The 21528-nt window shown below is 34.9% G+C and overlaps 1 protein-coding gene across 5 annotated transcripts in view; it reads right to left on the bottom strand.

Moving 5' to 3' along the window:
* Nucleotides 1–16840: 16840 nt before the first annotated feature.
* Tei (irregular chiasm C-roughest protein teiresias) overlaps nt 16841–21528 on the bottom strand; it is a 324556-nt gene continuing 319868 nt past the window's right edge. For all 5 annotated transcript variants that reach the window (XM_072896416.1, XM_072896415.1, XM_072896413.1 and 2 more), the window contains one exon: nt 16841–18169. In XM_072896416.1, coding sequence (XP_072752517.1) covers nt 17933–18169 — 237 coding nt within the window. In that variant the 3' untranslated portion in view covers nt 16841–17932. The remainder of the gene's footprint in view (nt 18170–21528) is intronic.

The raw sequence follows: 21528 nt of genomic DNA, 5'->3' as shown, positions 1-21528 counted from the left end.
GTTTCGTCGATGTCGGCGCTTCTTTATACATCGTGCAACCACGATCGTATCTTTTCTCGCCTCGGTTTCTTTCTCTGTCACTGGGCTCAACCATCGTCCCCGCCAACGCCCTTGTCGCGCTTTCGTGCGGGGCGTTGATAAGACCGTGAACTTCACCTTCAATTCGTGGCCATTGATACACGTGGTGTCACCCGCGTGCTCAGAAATTCATAGATAAAACCCTACGTAACCTTAACGTGTGACTTTCAAGGCAAAAGTCTAACAAGTGAAATTCAAAGTCTATGTGAAGAATAATAAACTGTTCAAGAGCTGTGAAGGACCAATAATTACTAATACAAATATAAATACTTTATGAATAAATATATTAAAAATTTTATTTCAAATTTCCAAGACTTTTTAAAAATTTCTCTATTTACTCTATGGTCTGCATTTGAAAAAAGAAATACTTTGATACATGTTATTAAACAGATAAAAAAAAAAAAAAAAAAAACATTATGTTTATATATATAACACGTTTAGAAATCAATATTCAATTTTATATCGCAAATACATGATGAATGTAGCTGAAATAAAAAATAAAGCAGAAATTTGAAATAAAATTTTTAATATATTCATTTATGAGATATTTATATTTGTATTAGTATATTATAAAATCAAAAGATTAAAAATGATTTTATATATAATAGGTTGAAATAAATGTTATATAAAATATGAGAGCGATTTGGCATATTCAGTTGCAACACATATATACATTGGTTAAATTTAATGTGCTTTCTACATCTATAATTTTGCGTGAAGCGCTTGATGATGCTTTTAGGCACGAGATATATTTGCTGCGCATCGTAGCGTTCGACAGCATCGGAGATCGTGATTGCAATCGTGAACTTGTATATATTGCCATTACGGATGAAATACACGTACATCGCGGTTCCAGATCTTCGGATGGTCAGGCGCCGGTTACAGCGGCGAATAAACATGGTCATCGTGTGTAATCATAGCTTGCACGTGCATACGTTCTGTACGGCGTCGCCTGTCATCGGCAAACGGCGATCGGATTATGTATCTACGAGTAATCGCTGTGACAGGTGGGCAGAGTGGATAATCAGGGAACGGGAACTGTCGTTCACGAGAGTTTCTGTTATTAGTTCGCACAGCACAGAATAGCGTAATTATACCCGCCGGGACTCGAAATTTCGATTTCTATTCCTACCTTCGCGGCGATATACAACCATATATACAGAGAGTTCTCTTCCTCTATAATACAACCAAGCATTTATCGTTGTTACACTTCGTTAAAGAAGTTCCGCAAAAATTTATATAATTCTAGATAGCATATACATATATTCGAGCTGTGATTTATTCTCTTCGCACATATTATAACATTACAACTATAGTTGGAAAAAAATTTAATTGTGTGTTTGTCTTTTGTATTAAAATTTAATAATTGCATTATATAGTGGAATGTATAAAGATATAAATATAGTCTAATTAAAAATAAACATTTGCGTAAATGTATTATGTACTATTTAAACAACTTCTGTGAGGTAATAATTTTTATGAAAAAAATTTAAACGAAAAGAATATTACTTGACTACAATTATATAAAATCATAATTTGAATGTATTTCGTCGAGTTTAGGTAATTTTAAAAGGTATTATTCACGAGTTACATTGTTTTATTATTGTATATCGTGCGTACATAAATTGAGAAATCCAAGAGAAACACGAATAACACGGATATTGTTTCAAATGAAATTAAACTTGATCGATACGATATATATGTATATATGAGGGGAACAAAACACATCATACACTCTATACGACTAATATACGTCGATATATTAAAATTTATCTTGTGTCCATCTCGGTGCTGGAAACCTTCGCCTTCTTGCTTCGGTCCACTTACCAAATTTCCAAGGACGAATCAATGATCTTGCGAAGGCCGATTAGACTCTAACAACAAGAGAAACTATTCCCGATCCTTATCTCCCGCGGTATCGGCGATATCCCCTGAATGTTAATAAAAAAAAAAAAAGATTGCCCGCACGCAGAGATCAATTAGGAAAATGTGGAACGCTGCGTACTTGACAGAATCGATACGTATCTTAATGCCTTGCTGTGATATCTTTAAACCTCAACCTCCTCGGCTCTCCTTCCGTGGCGAAAGGAAAAAGAATTCATCTGTCAGCTGAAGATAACGATGAAATAAAGATGTTTCAAACGCGCGCGGTGAAAAATGTAAAAATGGAGAATAGAGGAAAGCACTCTTCTGTAAGAACACTCTCCATATTATTAAATTCAAGATAAGCTTCGAAGAATTTGAAGACCGTAAAACGTATTTAATAATTACTTTCAAGTTCAAAATTTTATATTGGCGAATGAAAGATAAATATTTCTCAGTACATATATTGTAGAAAATTATCTTATTAATTTTTTTCCTGTCTTCTTTCCTGTGTTTGAATGTTGTAGAGAGAAGAAAATGCGAAGCAAATTAATAATGTAATTGATCCAATAAATATTATTATTTAAGCACAAAGTTTTAAAATGCTTTTGCTATTTTGTATATAAATCATAAAAAAAGCGTTTCTTCATATGAAGACCTCGAAGGTATATACGCACCGCAAATGTTTGCTCGTGTATGTGCGATCCGCAGACTGCGGGGACGTGAAAGTGAGAGTCCGCTGTTACTCTATTATATTCCATTAAACTTGACCCACTCTTTGTTCCATGATACCATATGGTATCTATAATGCTTATTATAGTACCTTCGCATCATCTCACCTCCTCCTTCATCGAAGTCCACCTACGCGGCGGGCTGTCATATGAGTTACCTCAGCGAAGATAAACGTGACATATTCCTGCAGCTAGGTAACTAGGTCAAGTTCGTCGAGACACGTAGACGAGATAGCATAGACATACGGAAGTCTTATTTTGTCACGGTCATAACCGTGTTGGAAAATTATATAACATTTTCGCTGACTTTACAAAGAGTTAATGATATTTAATCCTTTTAATTATAATTTTTGTTAATATGAAATTTATTATTCTAATAATTGTCATCATAATATCAAGTTATACATACAATGATAAATATAAAATAATTAACACTATCATTTGAAAGATTTATTATTATTACTTTTCATTAATAATGAATCAAAGAAATACAGGATTGTGCACATAAAAATTAAGAAATATCCAAATAATTATTTTTGAAGATTATTAAAAGTGCAACTGCAAAATATACACATTAATATTTAATATTTTATTAATACTTTTAATATTTTTAATTTTCTTAATATTTTTGGTTTTTTTTTATTTGTTAATCTAGATTACTTCTCTGCAAGCATAAAGTTTCAAGGTCATTAGCAGAATTAGACATTTTTGCTTTTTGACAGTGTAATATTGCTCGCTCACGAACATGACTGACAATGAGTGAGGTCGTAAACGTTGGGTGTCACGAAATACTAGGAGTCACTGACACCGCAAGGCTAAGCAGACAAAAGTTTAAATTGGTGCACTTGAGGTGGGCGAACCTTGGCAGCCCACACGGTTCCTAAAACGATTATTTGTCCCCGAGTAGTGTAGTTGTTCCATTCAAATATACAAGCATTTTGCGCGTAATCGTATTGTTTGTAAACGTTAAACAAACAGAAGCGCGAGTTTATTTATTTATTTTTTTTTCGTATAGTTGATATTATTCCATATACACTTCAATATTGTTTTCGTATTCTACCGCATTGCGGTTAACTCGACCAAGGTTTTCCTGTGCCTTATCGAAGCAACTTCTAACTTGAAGCTGTATAACATAATTTACACTTTACTAAATTTTATTATACACTAATATGCTCTTAAAAAAAAATACTTATAATATTATCTTCCTTCCTCTCTCTTTCTCATGCTTCTGGACTTATATGTTTTATGTATTTTTATTTTTTGTTTTGTAAAGAAATTTTATTTTCAGCTATCTACTTCTTTCTCTATTTATCTATATTTTTGTCATATGTTATATTTCGACGTTTTTACTTCTGTGCATTCATTACTTCTGTTATTCATTTTGAAAAACATATTATTTCGCATGCGCTACTAAATTCTGTTTTTGTGTAATTCTAACACAAACGAATAGATAATTCGTACGTATGTTTAATATGTATTATGTTTATGTTTTCAGATCAAAATCATATGGATAAATTTGGAAAATAATTATTCGCTTGAATAGTATGGCCTTATAATGAAGCAGGTAGATATCTATGCAAGAAAATCTGATCAATGATTCTTATTGAAATAAAAAAATGGTTACTTTGTTCGCATAACTAACAAACATAAAGGTGATATTAAGAATCGATTATCATCGAAATTCTGAAAATGAGGTGTCAACTTTAGAATAATGTAAAAATTCTTACGAAAATTAAATTGCAAAAGAAGATAGTATGGAAGTTCAATAAGGATATCAATAGACTGCACAGAGTTGTGTCACGAATCTGGTTACGACCGAAAGCGAGCAAAGTGGCTAGCAAAACTTGCTTGGCGTGCGGCTATTGAGAAGGAATAGCCAATCACAGTCCAATTCATGAAAAGGAAAATTAAATTTCGTTGAAGCGGGTTCGCAGAATGACATCGTAATGTCGGCTACGTGTGCAATATACATACATACATACATACGGGCCGTTACTTTTTTTCAGAAACTGACTCGATACTCTTGAAATGAAGCAGTTTTTCGGATGAGAACGCCACTATGATGTCTCCGATGCGAATTGAAATTGGTACAATGTCGATATCTTTTTGGCAACCAAGAATAAATTTCTGGCACAGGAAATTGTGGAATATGATAAACGACAGTTATAACTTGAATAGAATATTTTTACAATTTTCGCATTTTCTGTGGAACGTGAAATTTTTGTCTCCCGCGTAAAGCGCTGCGCGTATAATACCTAACAATATTTGTATCTAAATGGAATGTGTATAGAAGTAAATGAAATCAAGCACAATTATATGCTTATACTGCGTTGAATTAATCTGACAAGCAAACTGGTTTGACGGAAATTGAGATCGATATCGCCTCTTGCCTTGAATTGATTGCACAGTAGTCGGACTCGTCATGCCGGAAATAAGCGAATTTACAAACAGTAATTTGAAAATTTACTTGTACACATAGGACGAAAGTTTTTCTGCGTCAAATATTGATCTATTCAAAAATTTTTCAATCTACGTTACTAATAAAATGTATACAATATAGCTCGGTTATTCACGGTTATTTATAGAGTGCCCATTCTATATGAGAGATGCGTTGATTTACACTCGCATCCGATATACACGTTGCTAAACTAACCTCCGTAATTAATATATTTCAAAAGTTTAATGCCATTAAAGCAATTTCACTTCCGTCCCGACATATTCGATATACATATAGATGCAAGATTAATCGCATTGACACACTCTCGTAACCGGGATGTGGTGCTTTATGTAAATATAAAACTTGTTAAGGGATAATCACAGATCTCCATTAACTTCAATAAAATATTTAAGGGAACGTTAATGGAACTCACCGCTGCTATACCGCGGCAACGAAATAATAAGTCGTGGGCAGCGTCGGTCGGCAATATAATGCTCAATACTCATTTAACAATTTAAGCGACGCTCGGGGAGCGGTTCATTTAGCGCATTCAATCGCATTTATGCACACAAAAAGCTCTGATTAAACGGCTATATATTGGCTCCCATGTATACTTTGCTACTCTCGTGATTACACGATATATTCATTGATTTTGATCGATTAAGACAATTTTTTAAGCAAAATTGTTATTGGAATGTATGAAAGAGAGAGAGAGAGAGTTTGCATAGTAGTACATTTTATAAAAATCATATAGAAACCTGTATAAATATTCAATCATGTAAGTTTGTGCATGACTTTTATTTGTACATATATTCACGAAGTGGAAAATGCATCATATGTAATACCTAACTTAAGAACAATAACAACAGTTTCTCTGATATAGTTGAAATATCTGGAAAAATAAAAAAAGAAAGAGAATCTATTAATCTATAAATTTAGTTTTTCTTGAAGAATTTAGATATAAAAAAGACTATTAAATAAATGTCGTATATTATAAACATTCGCTATACAATTACATTGCTATAAATGTATTACACGTATACATCAAGTACATTGCAGTGCTTATTTGTGTTCCATTAATTTCACTGAATTTTATTAAATACAAAATCGATTAAGCTTTGCACAATTGGGACGAATTATATTGACGTTTTTCAGAATTTACGATCCTTTCTCTATACATTTTTTGTTGGGCAATTAAGCTCGTGCATTAAAAGTGTGCAATAGGTAATTTACAACGACGATTTATATAATATTTATACAGGATGTATCATTAGTTACAAACATTTAAATAATTTGCACAACAAAATGTAAATGGACGCTTCTGCAATTTTTTAAAATTTAACACACAATAATTATATATAATAAAATAAGAATATAAAATTAGATAAATAAATAAACAAATAAATATGTATATATTTATTTATTTATTTGTTTACTTGTTATTTATTTAATTTTATAATCTTATTTCATAGAGTAACTGTATTTTAAATTTCAATTTCCTTTAAAATTAATGCACGGAAAATTCTGATTAATCCATATTTTGTGATTTTTGAATTTATATATTTTGTTTAGAATTCTTTAATTTTTAACTATTTTGCATGCAAGTTCTTAAATACTCTATATATTTGCATTTGATAAAAAGATAGGTAATAGGTAAAAGGATTATAGTGCATAGGAATAATACTGTGACATTGGCAACGCGATTACAACTTCAGTGTCACCAAGATAAACTGCAAACCCAGTTTGACATCGACCTAGTCCCCCTGGCCTGGAAAGACGATCGCGTAATCGGCATCGTCGACTCGTATTCTTATCTGCGTGACAAACGAGGATGGAGGATACCTATGCGCTGAGAGGTGGGGCGAGAAAACCGAGTGCATAAACGAATATTTACATATACCATGAGATATCTATCTGCAAGGTTGAGCAGTATTTTGCCGTTGATAAGAGTAGATGAAAAGAATGTAAAACTATAAAACTACTGATTACTAATGAAAATGTGTGTGTGTGTGTGTGTCAATTTTTTTTTTTATTTAAGTAATAAAGTTTTCAGAGTTATCTTTTTCTCTCTGAGATAAATAGCCTCACAGTGAATCGGCGCAAATAATTATCTCTAATATCGACAATATTGATCGCGGTCTAACCACGTTCAAGAATTGCGTGTAATGCAAACAATGATGTCGATACATTAAGCAAATTAATATCGAATATACGAAGTACGCAGCGAATCATGTTATTCCACTATGGAAAATATTTACACGTTGAATTAATTGGACCGCGAGTCTGTTCGCTCGCTAGAACTATCATAGTTATTATTATGGCTTTCTGAAACTGTCGAAATCGCGAGATTGCTGTCTGCTCAGTCGCGACTTTACAGTTACAGAAGTATAAGAGAGATTACACGGAAAGGTACTTGGAAAGTGTTTCAAATGCAAATGAAACTAGGAAAAAATGCACGTGGTTGAGAGCGAAGAAACAGAATAGTGAGATGATCTCGCGTCTCTCAGTGTGTAACTCGTATCCAGGCCAACGCCCAAGGAACACAGTATGCGGAATGGATTATGTCTTCGCAAAGTCAAATAAGCTTATATTGCCCGAATAATGCTGCTCTGAGGTGGCAGCGATCTCATCGAGTGAGCTTTATTCCGAGCTTTCGTGCCCTCGCATCTTTACTCGAATGCTATGTATATATATATATATATATATATACATAGCATTCACGTATGTGCGCGTGCACGTGCATACACGTCGCTCGACCTCCCCCCCGCCCCCCGAATCACGGATGAATAGATTAAAGAATCGTGCCAGGATTGCACGCGCCGCTATTATTACGTTGCGCTCTTTCATCTTGGCCGGAATTGAAATGCATGGTGGATTGCACAAATACATTCCTCGATATTGAGCAATGCGATTTGCAATTGAAACGCAATAGCTGTTGGAGGCTTTTGATATTGTAAATTGTTGTAGAGATAAGTATATAAATGAGCGACGGTCTCTTCCTCGGATGTGAATTAATTTTCACTAACAATGTTTTATATAATATGAAAAATATGTTAACTTCTTGCAATTAATGAAAAACAATTGATAGACCTTTTCTCCGTAACGTATTTTTACTTTAATTATAAATCTAATTGAAATAAAACAATTGAGTAAACTTCTGAAATTTAACTCATAAAAATTGTTTAATTTTGAAAATTACGATATAAAAAATTCCTTTTCACCTTGACTTTTGAAAGCTGTAGATTAATGTGAACCTTTTGGCACACACATATGCTGTATGAAAGATATATATAATCGAATCGGAGTAACTGCCTCGACATATCATAGTGTTTTTGAAAGCCGCGTTATACAATTTCCGCAAGCGGGGTTTCCGCGTTTGCACATGTTCGTTAATTAGACGTGCACGCGAATGTAAAATTGCTGGTGCAACTATAAGCGCAAAAGGATGAGAATATATAGTTTCAACACACACACACGCACATACACACACACACACACACACACAAATCTCGACATTAAGTGTGTACGATAGGAGTCGCGCGTTCACGCCTCTCGATTTCCATCGAGCGATGCTACCACAGTCGAGTACAAAGTTCCTCTTTGTGCGTTCGCGTATTGTTCGCACGTCCAAGTATCCAAGACGCGTTCGTCGATATCGGCTTCTCGACAAAAGGAGTCGCGAAACTTTTGCGGATAAATTTAACGAGAGATAAATAAATAAATCATACGAGTCGATCGTCTTTGAGGGACAATCTCGTCGTTGGCCCTAGCAATCGTAAAGATTTATGCTCTCTCCCTTTCCTTTTATTTCTCTCTCTCTCTCTCTTTCTCTCTCTCACAGCATCGCACCCCTGTACTGTATCTTGAACCATAAATCCGCGAACGTCAATTCGGATCGGATCGCACGTTTCGATGCCTCTGCACCTCTTATCGTTTGAAGATACGAAAGCTTATCTCGTGGAATTATGAGACCTGCGGAATATTGCTTCCGATTAGAATATCGTCGGGACCGATCGCCAGAGAAATAGGACTTACCTTCGGCAACTTATTCTAGACTTCGTCGAACAGATCGAGACATCGATGATAAATGAGACGCGCATGGGAATCGTGCAAGAGTCTGTGGATTCGATATCTTTGGGTCTCTCTCTCTCTCTCTCTCTCTCTCTTGGTGTCAGCATAACGTACCTATAAATTTCTGTCATCGACAATATTTTTTCATTTATCTCTAATTACGTGTGGTTATCAAGATATAACTGCGAATAGCGTAAAAAAAAAACAAACATTTTGGTAAAGAAATGATTTGGATGAAAATTGAGAGAAGTCACGAATAAACACTCGCTTAGTGATCGAATATATATGGCCTATATATTTTTGTTTCGTGCTTTTATTTATTTTTTTCTTTACGCATGCGGGCTATAGTTTTGGTTTCTAACTGCAAAGTCAAATAACAAATCGGCGAAGCTATCATCTTTTATACATGCGACCAGCCGGTCGCGGTCTCGTGAATGGTCTCGAAAAATACGAGAAACGTAGGAAAGGTATATATACATACGAGTGCAACCCCCTTGCGAGTCGAAAAATAACAGACAGGCACGTAGTTTAGTTACCGCCATGGGAGAGCTGTAGCATTTATTGCAAACGAATAAAGCACACGGACGAACGTGTTATATTCACTGGTATGTCCCGAGTCCCGAGCTCTTTTTCCGACGCCGGTGCGGCGGTGCTAGGGCCAGAGCGGTGCAGCGCGTCGAATCGAAATTAAACGGACTTACCCCTGTGGACGAGTGTAACGGGTAAGTGCAGCGACGCGCTTTCCGCGTGCGTTCCATTACGATCGCTTCCACCAATTTTGTCCGGCACGTTGCGTTTGTACGAGTAATAGCGGTTGTTGCGCGCTGGTTTTATAGGACACCACCGCGCCGGATTACCAATGCGTTAAGGCAACGACCACCGATTTTCACAAAGGATTTTTAATTCCGCTGTAATCCCCGCGCGTAACCTCAACGGTATCGTGTCCCACGTGTCCCGGCTCGCTATTTCAATAGTTTCATTAGTTTTTGAATAATGTTACACAAAGTGTCGCGAGATATAATCCAAAAGTATCGCGCGTAGGAACGCAATATCATCTTTTCACAATGCATTAAAATTGAATCGTATTTTATAATGGAAATTCAAATTATTAAATTATCGACTTGCGTCGATTGCATCGCGCTAAACGCAGTGAGTTTCACACTTCGTTTACAAATTATTTAGCACGTATTGTAAGCTATTTTCTTCTATCAGTATCAGAAAGGTTTCGCATAATATCCTGATGATAATATAATTTTGTTTATTTAACTGAAAAGTTAAATATATATCGATAAACTCCAATAAATTCGAACGAACTGACGAAAATATCTTTCTGATTTCGAGTTGTTGAGGTATAAATTGTGTATCTGGCGCATTAATTTTTCTATGCATTTATCACATTATGTATGCGTATGCTCATTTAGCTGTTTCTATTGAAAGGAATTATTTCGCTTGTATACCGTTACGGCAAATTGGTAAAGTTTCCGCGTTTTAACGCTAGCGAGTTATCATATCAACGTTATCACGTATAATTTGATATTCCGGGCGACACACGGTTGAGCCACCTTCATATCCTTCTCTCGTACCTGAAGCCCGATACGGAAGGACGAATTTTCAGCGGGTGGTCTTGCAACGTAAAGGTCCTTCACAGATTTCACGAGACGAGCCAAGAAAATGGACGAATTAGCATTTAGAGCGTGATTTTACCGTTTACTCACAGGCGCTATTTCCACCATCGCTGCTCTTATGAAGACGTGAGTTTAAGGAGATATGGATATCCCCTAAAGATATGAGTTGGAGAAGTTAAGCTTATCTATATTTTGAAACACGATATAGATTTTCTTATTAAATATATTCAATTTGCTAAATATTCATAGTATTCTTGATAGAATCTTCTGTGAAATCTTGATAGAATCTTTTGAGAATTTAATTGCAGATGAAAACGTTGATGTTATGAAAAACTTATTAACGGATTATTTAATAGGGTCATTTTTAAAACAAATTACATTAATCTGATATAAGAATAAAAATAAAACTCTTTATGTTCCTTTCTTATCAATCATGAATAGATATAATAATAAAAAAATCTATTAAATGTATATTTATTTAATTTAAGAAAATCTGCCAGAAATATATAATGACATGTGTAATTTTTGAATATTTTTTTATATCATCAATCAGTTTATATTATTTTCTTGTTCATTATTGTTCATCGTTAAATTTTTTACTTTTACTTTTTACATTAAATATCTAAAAATTTTTGTGCTCTCAACTTTAAGATATATCGACGCCGATTCTTATTTCGATTACAATTGAATAATCACAATCTTCAACTCGCTTTTAAATCGCTTTATGTAATTTTACGCTCTATTCTCTTGACTAATTATCTTGCGAATGTCAGATGCAGCGTTGTGAACGATCCATGACATGCGGCAGCGTATGTATTCTCGATCACGTGTGTCCCCGAGTATATCTTTCGCGCTTTCTGACGTGCATGTCCCCGTGGGAAGCGGGAAAATAAATAAATGACGAGCGATTCCCGCGGGTGGCTGCTAGCCCGGACGAGGCAAGGAGCAATTTCTGTGTAGATAGCGCGAGAATTATGGCCCCTCGCGAGGCGACGGAGGTTTAAGCCCTCCCCGGGTGTTCCTCTAGCCTTACAACTCCGTAATTTTTACCCTCCGAGAAGTTAAGAGTAATTTACTGGCTCCACGTAGGCATTATTCGGCCCTCCTCGAGGACCGAAGGCGTTGCTGCAGAGCGTTTCGGTAGCGGCGTCCTTGTTAATTGTCTACCCTTGATGAACTTGATTTTCAGCGGAGACAGGACGCTATAGTAAGATAGATGCCGGCAATATCGTACAACAAAGATAGCTATTTGTTCTCGACTCTCAACCAAGGCGTGTTTAATTGTGAAAGGCAGTCAGTGAATTTTTGAGAAAATAAATACAATAATTAAATGTATACACAGTTTAATAACGGTAGCATATAACGACGAATGATATAATGATATTTAAATGGGTAGAGGACTATTTGGAGAGAGCATAATTGATGCGATGTAATATGTGACAATTTGATGGTAAAGAATAATTTCCATGAAACAAGCAATTTATACAAAGCTAAATGATGCAATAATAAGGTTAGTGAAAATTTAGGACTTATCTACGCCCTTTCTCTTATATCTTTAATCTTAAATTGTACTTGGATTTAACTATATAAAATAACATTTTATAATAGGCTGTATAAAAAAAAATTCAGGATTTATGGAACAAGTTGCAAGCACGTTTTCATCCTTTCTATCAAACTTTGTACTATCCATATTTTTCTTGCTTCTCTTTATTACGTAACGTTCAAGAGTAATGATGCAATGTATTGCCGTTTCAGAGTTTATTGTTAAAACTACCTTGACGTACGCGGGCAAGGGAAGATAGCACGAGACTTTAAACTGCACACTCTTCAAGTCGCTCTTTATAGAGTTTTGCGGAGAAGGTAGATACTACAAAAGAAGGAAAAACTTGTATCTAAAACTTTATCTATGCTTATATAAGATTGAACAGCGAGAGAATATAAATAACGTAAGATTATTGTTTCATACACTTCTTGTATTCCAATAATAACGAATTAATCATTAACGATTTTTCAAAATCTCAATAGAACCGTTTCCGAAACGATTCTATTCTAATTTTATGCAAGATAGTTTTATTATTACCTATAAATTGAAAATTTTTTAAAATATTTTAACTAACAATTGTAAACATGAATTTTAACTTTTAGCTAATATGGTGTTTCTATTGTCTATTGTGGGCCATCAAATTACTTTTTTCAGTTATTGTTTATGCCTGGAAAAAGTTTTAATTTAAATTATTTTTTAAAACCATATAATGGAAAAAATGTATGCATGTACATATTTATCATTAAAAAAAATTACTAATTAAGATACTTCAAAAACAAGGTTGTAGCATAAATGTCAAACGATTCAATGTTACGAACTAAAAAAAAAGTTAAACATTCATTAGTTTTAATGTCGAGCCGTTTTTGAAAGAAGAATCTTTATCGCGAAATTTCGTTATATAAACCAAAACAATATCCTAAACATAGAATTGTCACAGTATATATAGTTGATCTAGATAGAGAGAGGATGAAAAAAAGTGCTGTCTACGCCATTAATTCGATTGGACGAGCTTCGGATCGTAGGCTTCGGGGATCCATTATGTATTAGGAAGGATCGACTCGGTCCCCAACTGGGAAAATTAAAGTCAGAGCGATCACGAGAAGCCGCCGACTCAGCCACGAAAATCCCGACCATAATTTTCTTCATCAAATCTCACGAGATAATACGATGTTGCAATTCGATTTACGAATACAGATTAACAGTAAAAACACAATTTTATAGGAAAGTTTACGAGCATTTCTTTCTGTGTCATCGTTTTTATGTCGAAGATTATCTAGACAATCTGAATTATGTGACAACATATTAATCGAAGAGAATGAAATCTAAATAACTTCAAAAATTGTATGCCAAAAAGTCTTAGTAATTTAAAAAAAGAATTATTTATTTTAAACGTCATGTTTGCGTTAATATTTTTTTTTATTAATTTATATTAAGCAACTTGTACTGATTTGTAAACGATGCGTTGCACTTACGTTGAAGTGCATTTTGTCATTATCTCCGATAATAAGCGAATTGTCACTGTTATAGCCATTCAATTATGCATCGTCATTTGTACTCGTCAAGTGAAATAGATAAAGATCGCACAAGACACATTGCACAAGTCTATGAAATATTCAGTGAAACGTGTTCAGAACGATGAATGAACGAATGTCTGATAGTTACTCTGGAAAGTCAGACTGAAACCATCAAGATTAATCTTTCGCAGGTAGCGTAATTATTATTAATGATAGACCAACTGAACGTGATATCCATCGCCGCGCTAAAGCGACCTGACGACCTTTTGATTTTTTTCACGCTTTCACGCAGGTCTCTTCAATCTGCCGCCAATGTATGAAAAGCAGAAATTGCGGCCAAGTGGTAGTGATGGTATAGGAAGCAACACGCTTCTACGAGACAAAGCCGGATTGTTGCACCGCGTGCGCGAAGGAAGAGACGGAACGATTCCGGGTTTCCTGCAAACTGAAACCCCGCCACCATCTCATCCTTCCCCTCATTCTCTCCTCCTCGCCCTGCTGCCTTCACCGCGACGTTCGTGTAGCGAAAGCTCGTTATATTTAAGCCGAGAAATATATACACGTGTATACGCGCCAGTTAACGCGGCTGTTACACGTGACTTGGTTAGCGCATTTGCCACGGTACGCTGCGTGTTGGTATTGCGAATTAAATTATTTTCATCGTCATATATATATATATATATATATATATGTTATATATGTTATATATATATATATATATATATATATACATATATACATATATATACATATTATGTACGTATATATACATATACATGTAGGATGCGACGAGGCATAACGCGGCCAATTTTAATGCCGCCGAATTCCAACGTAACGCAATTTCGCGAGAAACGTTCCCAGATGTGATGCGTGATATGGCGCGGTGCGATCTGACGCATGCAATTTAAAGAAAAATTCATTCTTAACGCGAGATATTGCTGTTGAATGACAGCGACAAGTTAATTAAAATTTAGATTAGGTACTTTTCATTATATTCGGCCGAATGGTCAGTTTTTAGGAACGTTTTAAAAAAGTCTATTAATGTCAAATGAATGATTTTACGCAGATTGTATTTTTACCTCTTACAGAATATCGGAAATACTTTAATGCAGATTAATTAATAGAGAAAAATTAATGCTAAAATTAACGAGAATTTGTGTGCGTTCTTAATAAACACAATCCAGTAAACGTGAATGCAGACGATTATGGAATCGTTGATTATAAATTGAAGAAAATTAAATTATTGAAATTCAAATTACCGTTTTCTCAAGTTTTCGCGTAGTTTCGTAACACGTATACGATACATTTTCATCGTATATAGAAACAGATATAAATCTCTCAGAATAACAGGAAACGGCCGGGATAAGAAGTAATAGAGAATAGACTAGGTCTCAAATGTCGCAGTTCAAACCGCGAGTAAAAACCATTTGGGAGGAAATGGCTGTAAAGTCGGCCACGTCGGCTGAAAGGATTCTTCCCATGATTTCTTTGTGAAAATAATTCGTCTATATCTGTGCGGTTCCCTCTACTTAGAGCTTATCCGAAGCTTTAAGATTTACCTTATTTTATTAGAAAAACTCAATTCGTGTTTCTTTCGGGAACATACATTCCGGCGGAGAAATCCTTTAAAGTTTTGTAATCTTTATATCCGTTATTATATCGAAATCTTTCTTTCGCCAGATCGATGAGGCTTACGATACGTCTTGGCCATTTAAAGTTATCAAACAAATGTAATTACAACGATCTGTTGAAAAGCTCGCGGATAATGACAAATATATTAAAAGTATTGATCATACTTACCTTTAAGAACTTCTGATATTAGGGTTAATTAGACACTTAAAGGTAAATTGAGACGCTAATTAAATTTTTACCTGTAAAATTTAGACAAAGTAATGATGAGGTTTTATAACATTTTAATGTCATTAGATTGATAAAATTAACGTTCTGATTTTGTGAAAAATTTATCAAGTAAGATTCTATTTTTCGATTTTTAACAAAATAGGTGTGAAAAAAGAGTTAAATTGACGTTAACATCTGATGAAGATTAATCTTATCTAATTTAAAAAAAATAAATTTAATTTAGTTAAATGTTTGTTAAATCTGTTCAAAATTAATTAATATTAGATTTAGATAAAAGATATTAATCTAAAGAATTAAACTGATATAGAATTAAAAAATATAAAAAACATGAAAGAGTATGAAAGGAGCATTTTTAAATGCATATACACCATCATTATTGTAAATATCATTTATTGAACTCTTAGGCGTCATTGGGTACAACGATTACACCACGTTGCTTACTTGTAACACCTTAGCGATTTGAAAACAAGTCGGATTCATTGAGTAGACTAAATTAACGTGAAGACATCAGGTATGCTTATTTCGTATCTATAGGTAGTACCGACTGCGATCGCGCGCACGTGGATAGGACGTACCGACAATAAGGGTTATCGTTAGTCGTCGGTAAGCCGAGTACAAATTCTATTTTTACAAAATTAGGAACCACCGAATTTTTACGAAAAAGTTACGTTAAAGACGCTTGAAAGAAGCGGAATCGGGACGAGACGCTATCCCGCCCGATCGGATAGATCAAAATATCATAAAGACAACAATGTCCATGTTTCTCATACGATAAACTACAGCTACATTCAATTTAGGACGTTCGTAGGACATAGTATTTTATTGTAATGGTTCTCGTTGAAAAGTTGGTAACTCAAAGCGCCGCCATCGCTTTGCTGCTCTCTGCCTAACAAAACGAGTATTATGATCGTGCGAACGAGATTCGGGATGGAGGGGGAAGGCGAACGAGAACTTATAGCTAAATAAAACTTTATAAAAATATATCAACGAATAATAAATATATCTCTAACAGCGTCACACTGTATAATTCGTCGTGTACGGGCGTACGATAAACCTACGCATTTACAGTCACTATATACACGCTATCAAATTCTACTTACCTAAATAATATACAACAATTTATTTAATTTTTAGCCGCCCTATCTTCGGGAATATTTGACGTTGCACAATTAAGTTTGTTTCATCCGGTAGCACGAACTTTCGTTCTGGGGCATGCAGGGGAGACCGCGTATCTTCTTTGTTAAGATTTGCATCATATCATGCTCATTCATTTCTTATTATTTCGTTTATACTATTATAGGCAGTATCACCCACCATACTTCATTATGAGGGGGTTGTTTCGCAATATTAGAATGATTTTTTAATTCGGAGACAAAAATCGATCCGTTTGAAACTTGTCTGCCATAAGCTATATTTCGCGCGCTGCTTTTTATTTGCAGAAAATTCGTGAATGACAAAAAAGAAAAAAAAAAAAGAAGAAAAATTGGTCTTCTTTTCATTCTGATCCCTACATGCGGAAACATCGCGTTCCACAATTCGTAAACATTGGCTTATTATTTATTTTACCTATACAAGTATATACACATCGTACGGCATATCGCGCAAATGTTAGCGCGCATAAATTCGTAGTTTACAAATTTTCTCTCTATATAAATATGTATCATCCGCGCGATCTCTTCCTTTCTCTCCTTCGCTATTTTCGTATAAGGCCAGAGAAATCGAATTTTTTTTTTTTTTTTTTTTTTTTTTTGAACCATTTCTCGATCGCATGGGTACTCGTTCATATACAGACGCAAGCTTGCTTTTAAAGATTTCGTACGACGACGGCAGTAGGTCGCGCTCTTTTTCGCAATCGTAAATGCGTCTTCTAGAATCGTCCAAATAGAACAAGAGAATTCGCTACAAGATCCGAGGAACACCAAGGCCGTAATAATTTGCGCCGAAGGCATGCCAGCGGAGCGATTTCATCGAATTTCTATTGTATTCGCGATACTAAAAAGATACATAAGTCGTAGCATGTTGGACAAATGCGCGTCTCGTCAACGCGTGAATCGCGCGGGGGAAAATTCGTCGAAAAAGAGGATTTCAATATTATGTACAGAGAAACTTGCTCTTTTCCTTCGTCATTTTGGAAAAGCTGACATCCGAGCTTTCCGCGTCGTCAGAAGTTCCGCCGAGGTTTCTTCCGTCTGGATCGTCAGCGGATCGCTTCAGCGACGATGTTCCTGCAGGAATGCCTGCAGGATCAGGCAGAGCAGAAGGTACGTGATACTCACTGACCGGACGTGGGCATGGCTGTATCCGGAAGCGCGCGTCACATTGAGCAGAACGGAAGCGTCGGCGATCCCTTCCGGCGAACGGACCAGTAGCAGCCACTCTCCCGCGTGAGACCACTGAATCGTCTCGAAACGCAAGGTCGTCCTGTAACAGGATTCTGGACCGCCATCCTGCACAAAAATCAAGACGAAAGGTGTGTAGTTAGTGCGCTTTTCATCGTGCGTATTATGTCTCACTATACATATTTCTGAGAAAGATCAAGATTGCGCGAAACTTTCAGCGCTTTTGAATCTAAAATATAAATACGAACATCAATATATATATATTGAAGATTGCCGAGTTGACTCTGTAAAATCAATCGAGCTTTTATATCTCTCTCTCCCACATTTTTCAAATTTGTAATTTATTAACTAAGCACACGATATTCTTACGATCGTACAGTACCGGCCAAAAATATATCATCTTTAGGATTTTTGAGCATAAATTTAATTTAATTTACTTACTTACAAAATTAATTTTTTATATTATTAAAATTAAGTTTTTATATTATTTTATGAAAAATATTTTATTTAGTAAGTTGTATTTACTATGAAAACATATATTATGATATTATAAATATCCATGCACTTTGAATAAAATTATACTCAAAAATACTAAAGATGATATATTTTTGGCCGGTACTGTATATTCTTAATTGGACTGGAAACAGCTCTCTAAGAGTTGACTGAAATTATTTAAAGTCAGGAGCTACAAAGTATGAGAGCTCGAAATTGATCTATATCGAGTCCTCCCTTCTCTATAAGATGTCAGTCAAGATGCCTTCGAGAGAATTTCGAAAGTTTCCTTTAACTTAACCGAGGTAATGACGGCAGCTACAATTCATGATGAAAGAACGGAACTTGCAAAGATCTTTGTGAAGAGCGTTTTCATGGCGCTTTCATGTCGTTTCAAACCACTGAGATTTGGTTGCCTCAGGTCACGTTCCAGACCGAGACATTTTTATCGCATAATGCTCATTAACTTGCGATTCGATAACGTCCATCCAGTCGTCCAGAGTCGTCTCCTTATCGAGCCAGAGGTGTCCCTTTATGTCTTTACGATTAAACTTTCACGTAAAACTTCCGGCCGGAGGAAACTGGAAACTTCCGGCAACGTTCCATGTTCTCGCTTCAATTATCCATCTTGCCTTCGACTGCTTCTTAGACCTACCCACACCCTCTCTTGATCCTTTCATCTTCTTGAAATACGTTTCATTACTTTCCGCATTAGTATCTATAATGACTCCTCTTTCTTCAACTTCCTTTCTTTGTTCATGGAAAAATCAATCGTATTAAACCGGTCATAGGTCCAAGGAAACTTCCGGTTTATAGGATAATTGACCTTAATAAGAAAGTTATACTAATAGTTGGTAGATAGTAGATAAAAAAGAATAAAGTTATTTCTTGATGGTTATTGGCACGACGTAAAAATTTTTTTTTATCATCGTATTCGAATATAGTTCATATATATAGTTAATGTAGACGTTTTATACTGTGTTACTAAAAAGACATTTAAAAATATTTTGACAAATCAGCTTTATTTGTCATGAGACAAATCACTTACGATATGAGATATATCTTTAACATATGTTACTATAAATTAAATTGGAAAGAAAAGAAATACTTGAAATACTTTGTTTCAATATTTATTATTAGAAAATAATTTAGTATGAAAATACTGTATTTTAAAATTATATTGATAAAAAAGTATTTTGATTTGTTATAATATAAATTAAAGTATGTGTACAAATTATATCAAAACCCGACATGTCCTTTATCACGCTTTAACATCTGCAAATTAAGATAATTTTTTAATAATAAAGGAGAGAAGAGAGAGAAAGAGTATGTCATATTAAAATATATAAAACATTGTCGTTTCCTTTCCATCTTATTCTAAAACACCACTAGGACATACAACTTTATAAAAAGCTTTCATCGATCCGGTCGAATATACACAGCGTATCATTATGTTCTTTTAATAATATCGAAGCAACGGAGATGTTTTCCTCGTGCATTCATTTTATCAGTGACGCGGCCGGGGATCGAAGAGAAATACGTTTGCGTAATTGAATCAGACTCGCGCTATTCACTGGCAAGACCAATGCCGTTTCTTGGTGATATTTTGTCGTCGCGATTCGGAGCAGACGTCGTCCTTGTCGTCCTCGTCGTCCTCGTCGTCGCAAAGGTCTTCGCGAGTTTTTCGCATGCAAGGAGTCGCAGTTTCTTGCTCCATTTAACCTCGCGTTTCAGCCTTTCCCCATCTTCTTCCTCAACTTCTATCCGGAGGCTCGTGCTCCCCCATCCGTCGACTCGTTCTACTTGTATTCTCTATTCACGAGTTCTGTCCGTATCTTCTCCCTTCTTTCACTTCCCTTTCTCCTACTCCTCTTTCAGAGTCATCTCTTCCGTCTAGCTTGCTACGCTTCCTCCTCGTCTTTCTTTTCTTGTTATTTTCATCTCATTCTATCTCCGTATGCACTTTTTCATCTCTGCTTTCTTCACTACGCTGATATTTTTGGCTTTGCTTGTGCCTTCTCTTTCTTCGCTTGACCATCTTCTTTCTTTTCTCATACATATACCTTCTCTTTTTTTCTCTCTCTAGTTTGTCCAAACTTTCTCCGCTAATACATTCTAACTTTTTTTCCGACTTTTGTTTTTTTCTCGCTCTCGTGCTATCCCATCGTCCGTTCACCTTCTTTTGCGTTCAGTATTCCTTTACTAACATATTCTACTTCTTTTGCCCATTCGAGATTTTTCTATCGAGGTCTTCCAACGTTTTTCTCTATCTTATATTAACCTATTCTCTTCGTGAGTTTCTGATCTCGTTTCTGTCGTGCTCTTTTTACTTTTCGTTTCTTTTGTCTTTTTTCAGCTTTTCGCTATTCTTATCTGATAACATATTTGAGATTTCTTTGCCCTGACCAATCGCTATTTATTCTGATTTTCTTTCCTCTTTCCGCTTTTGTAGTATTTTTTATATCCTTTTGGTGTATATAATTATATATATTGTTTGTTTTTATCTTTATGTATCCTTTGTTATAATGAAATTGTAATTCTTTCGGAGTTAATTTAGTAAAAAATATGTTATTAAGTAACAAAATAAGTATAGATTATTATAATGTTACTTTTCTTTCTGGTTGCGATATATAACATATATTTTTCACAATAACAATTACAAAATAAATTATACGTAATAGAGTAAGTAAGCATATTTACGACTTTGTGAAATAATATAATCATAATTTTTTTTTGTTTTTGTTTAAACAGCTTATACATTTAATAAATTACATATATAAAATATGCATATATAAATAAGTTATTTTTAATAATTGAAGATTATGCAAAAGTTTTTAAAAAGCCGAATCTCTTGTAAGATATGTACAACAGCTTTCAAGCGAGTACTTTCGAGTGAAAAGAAGATCGATGTAAGCGGTGTTATGAAAATATTTTGCGTACAAAGTATATCGAGAAAAGAGCGTGCGCGTTTTAAT

This window comes from Anoplolepis gracilipes, chromosome 7, assembly GCF_047496725.1.
Source record: "Anoplolepis gracilipes chromosome 7, ASM4749672v1, whole genome shotgun sequence".
Taxonomy (NCBI): domain Eukaryota; kingdom Metazoa; phylum Arthropoda; class Insecta; order Hymenoptera; family Formicidae; genus Anoplolepis; species Anoplolepis gracilipes.
Note: the sequence above shows the minus strand (reverse complement) of the source record. Positions and strands in the feature narration are given on the sequence as shown.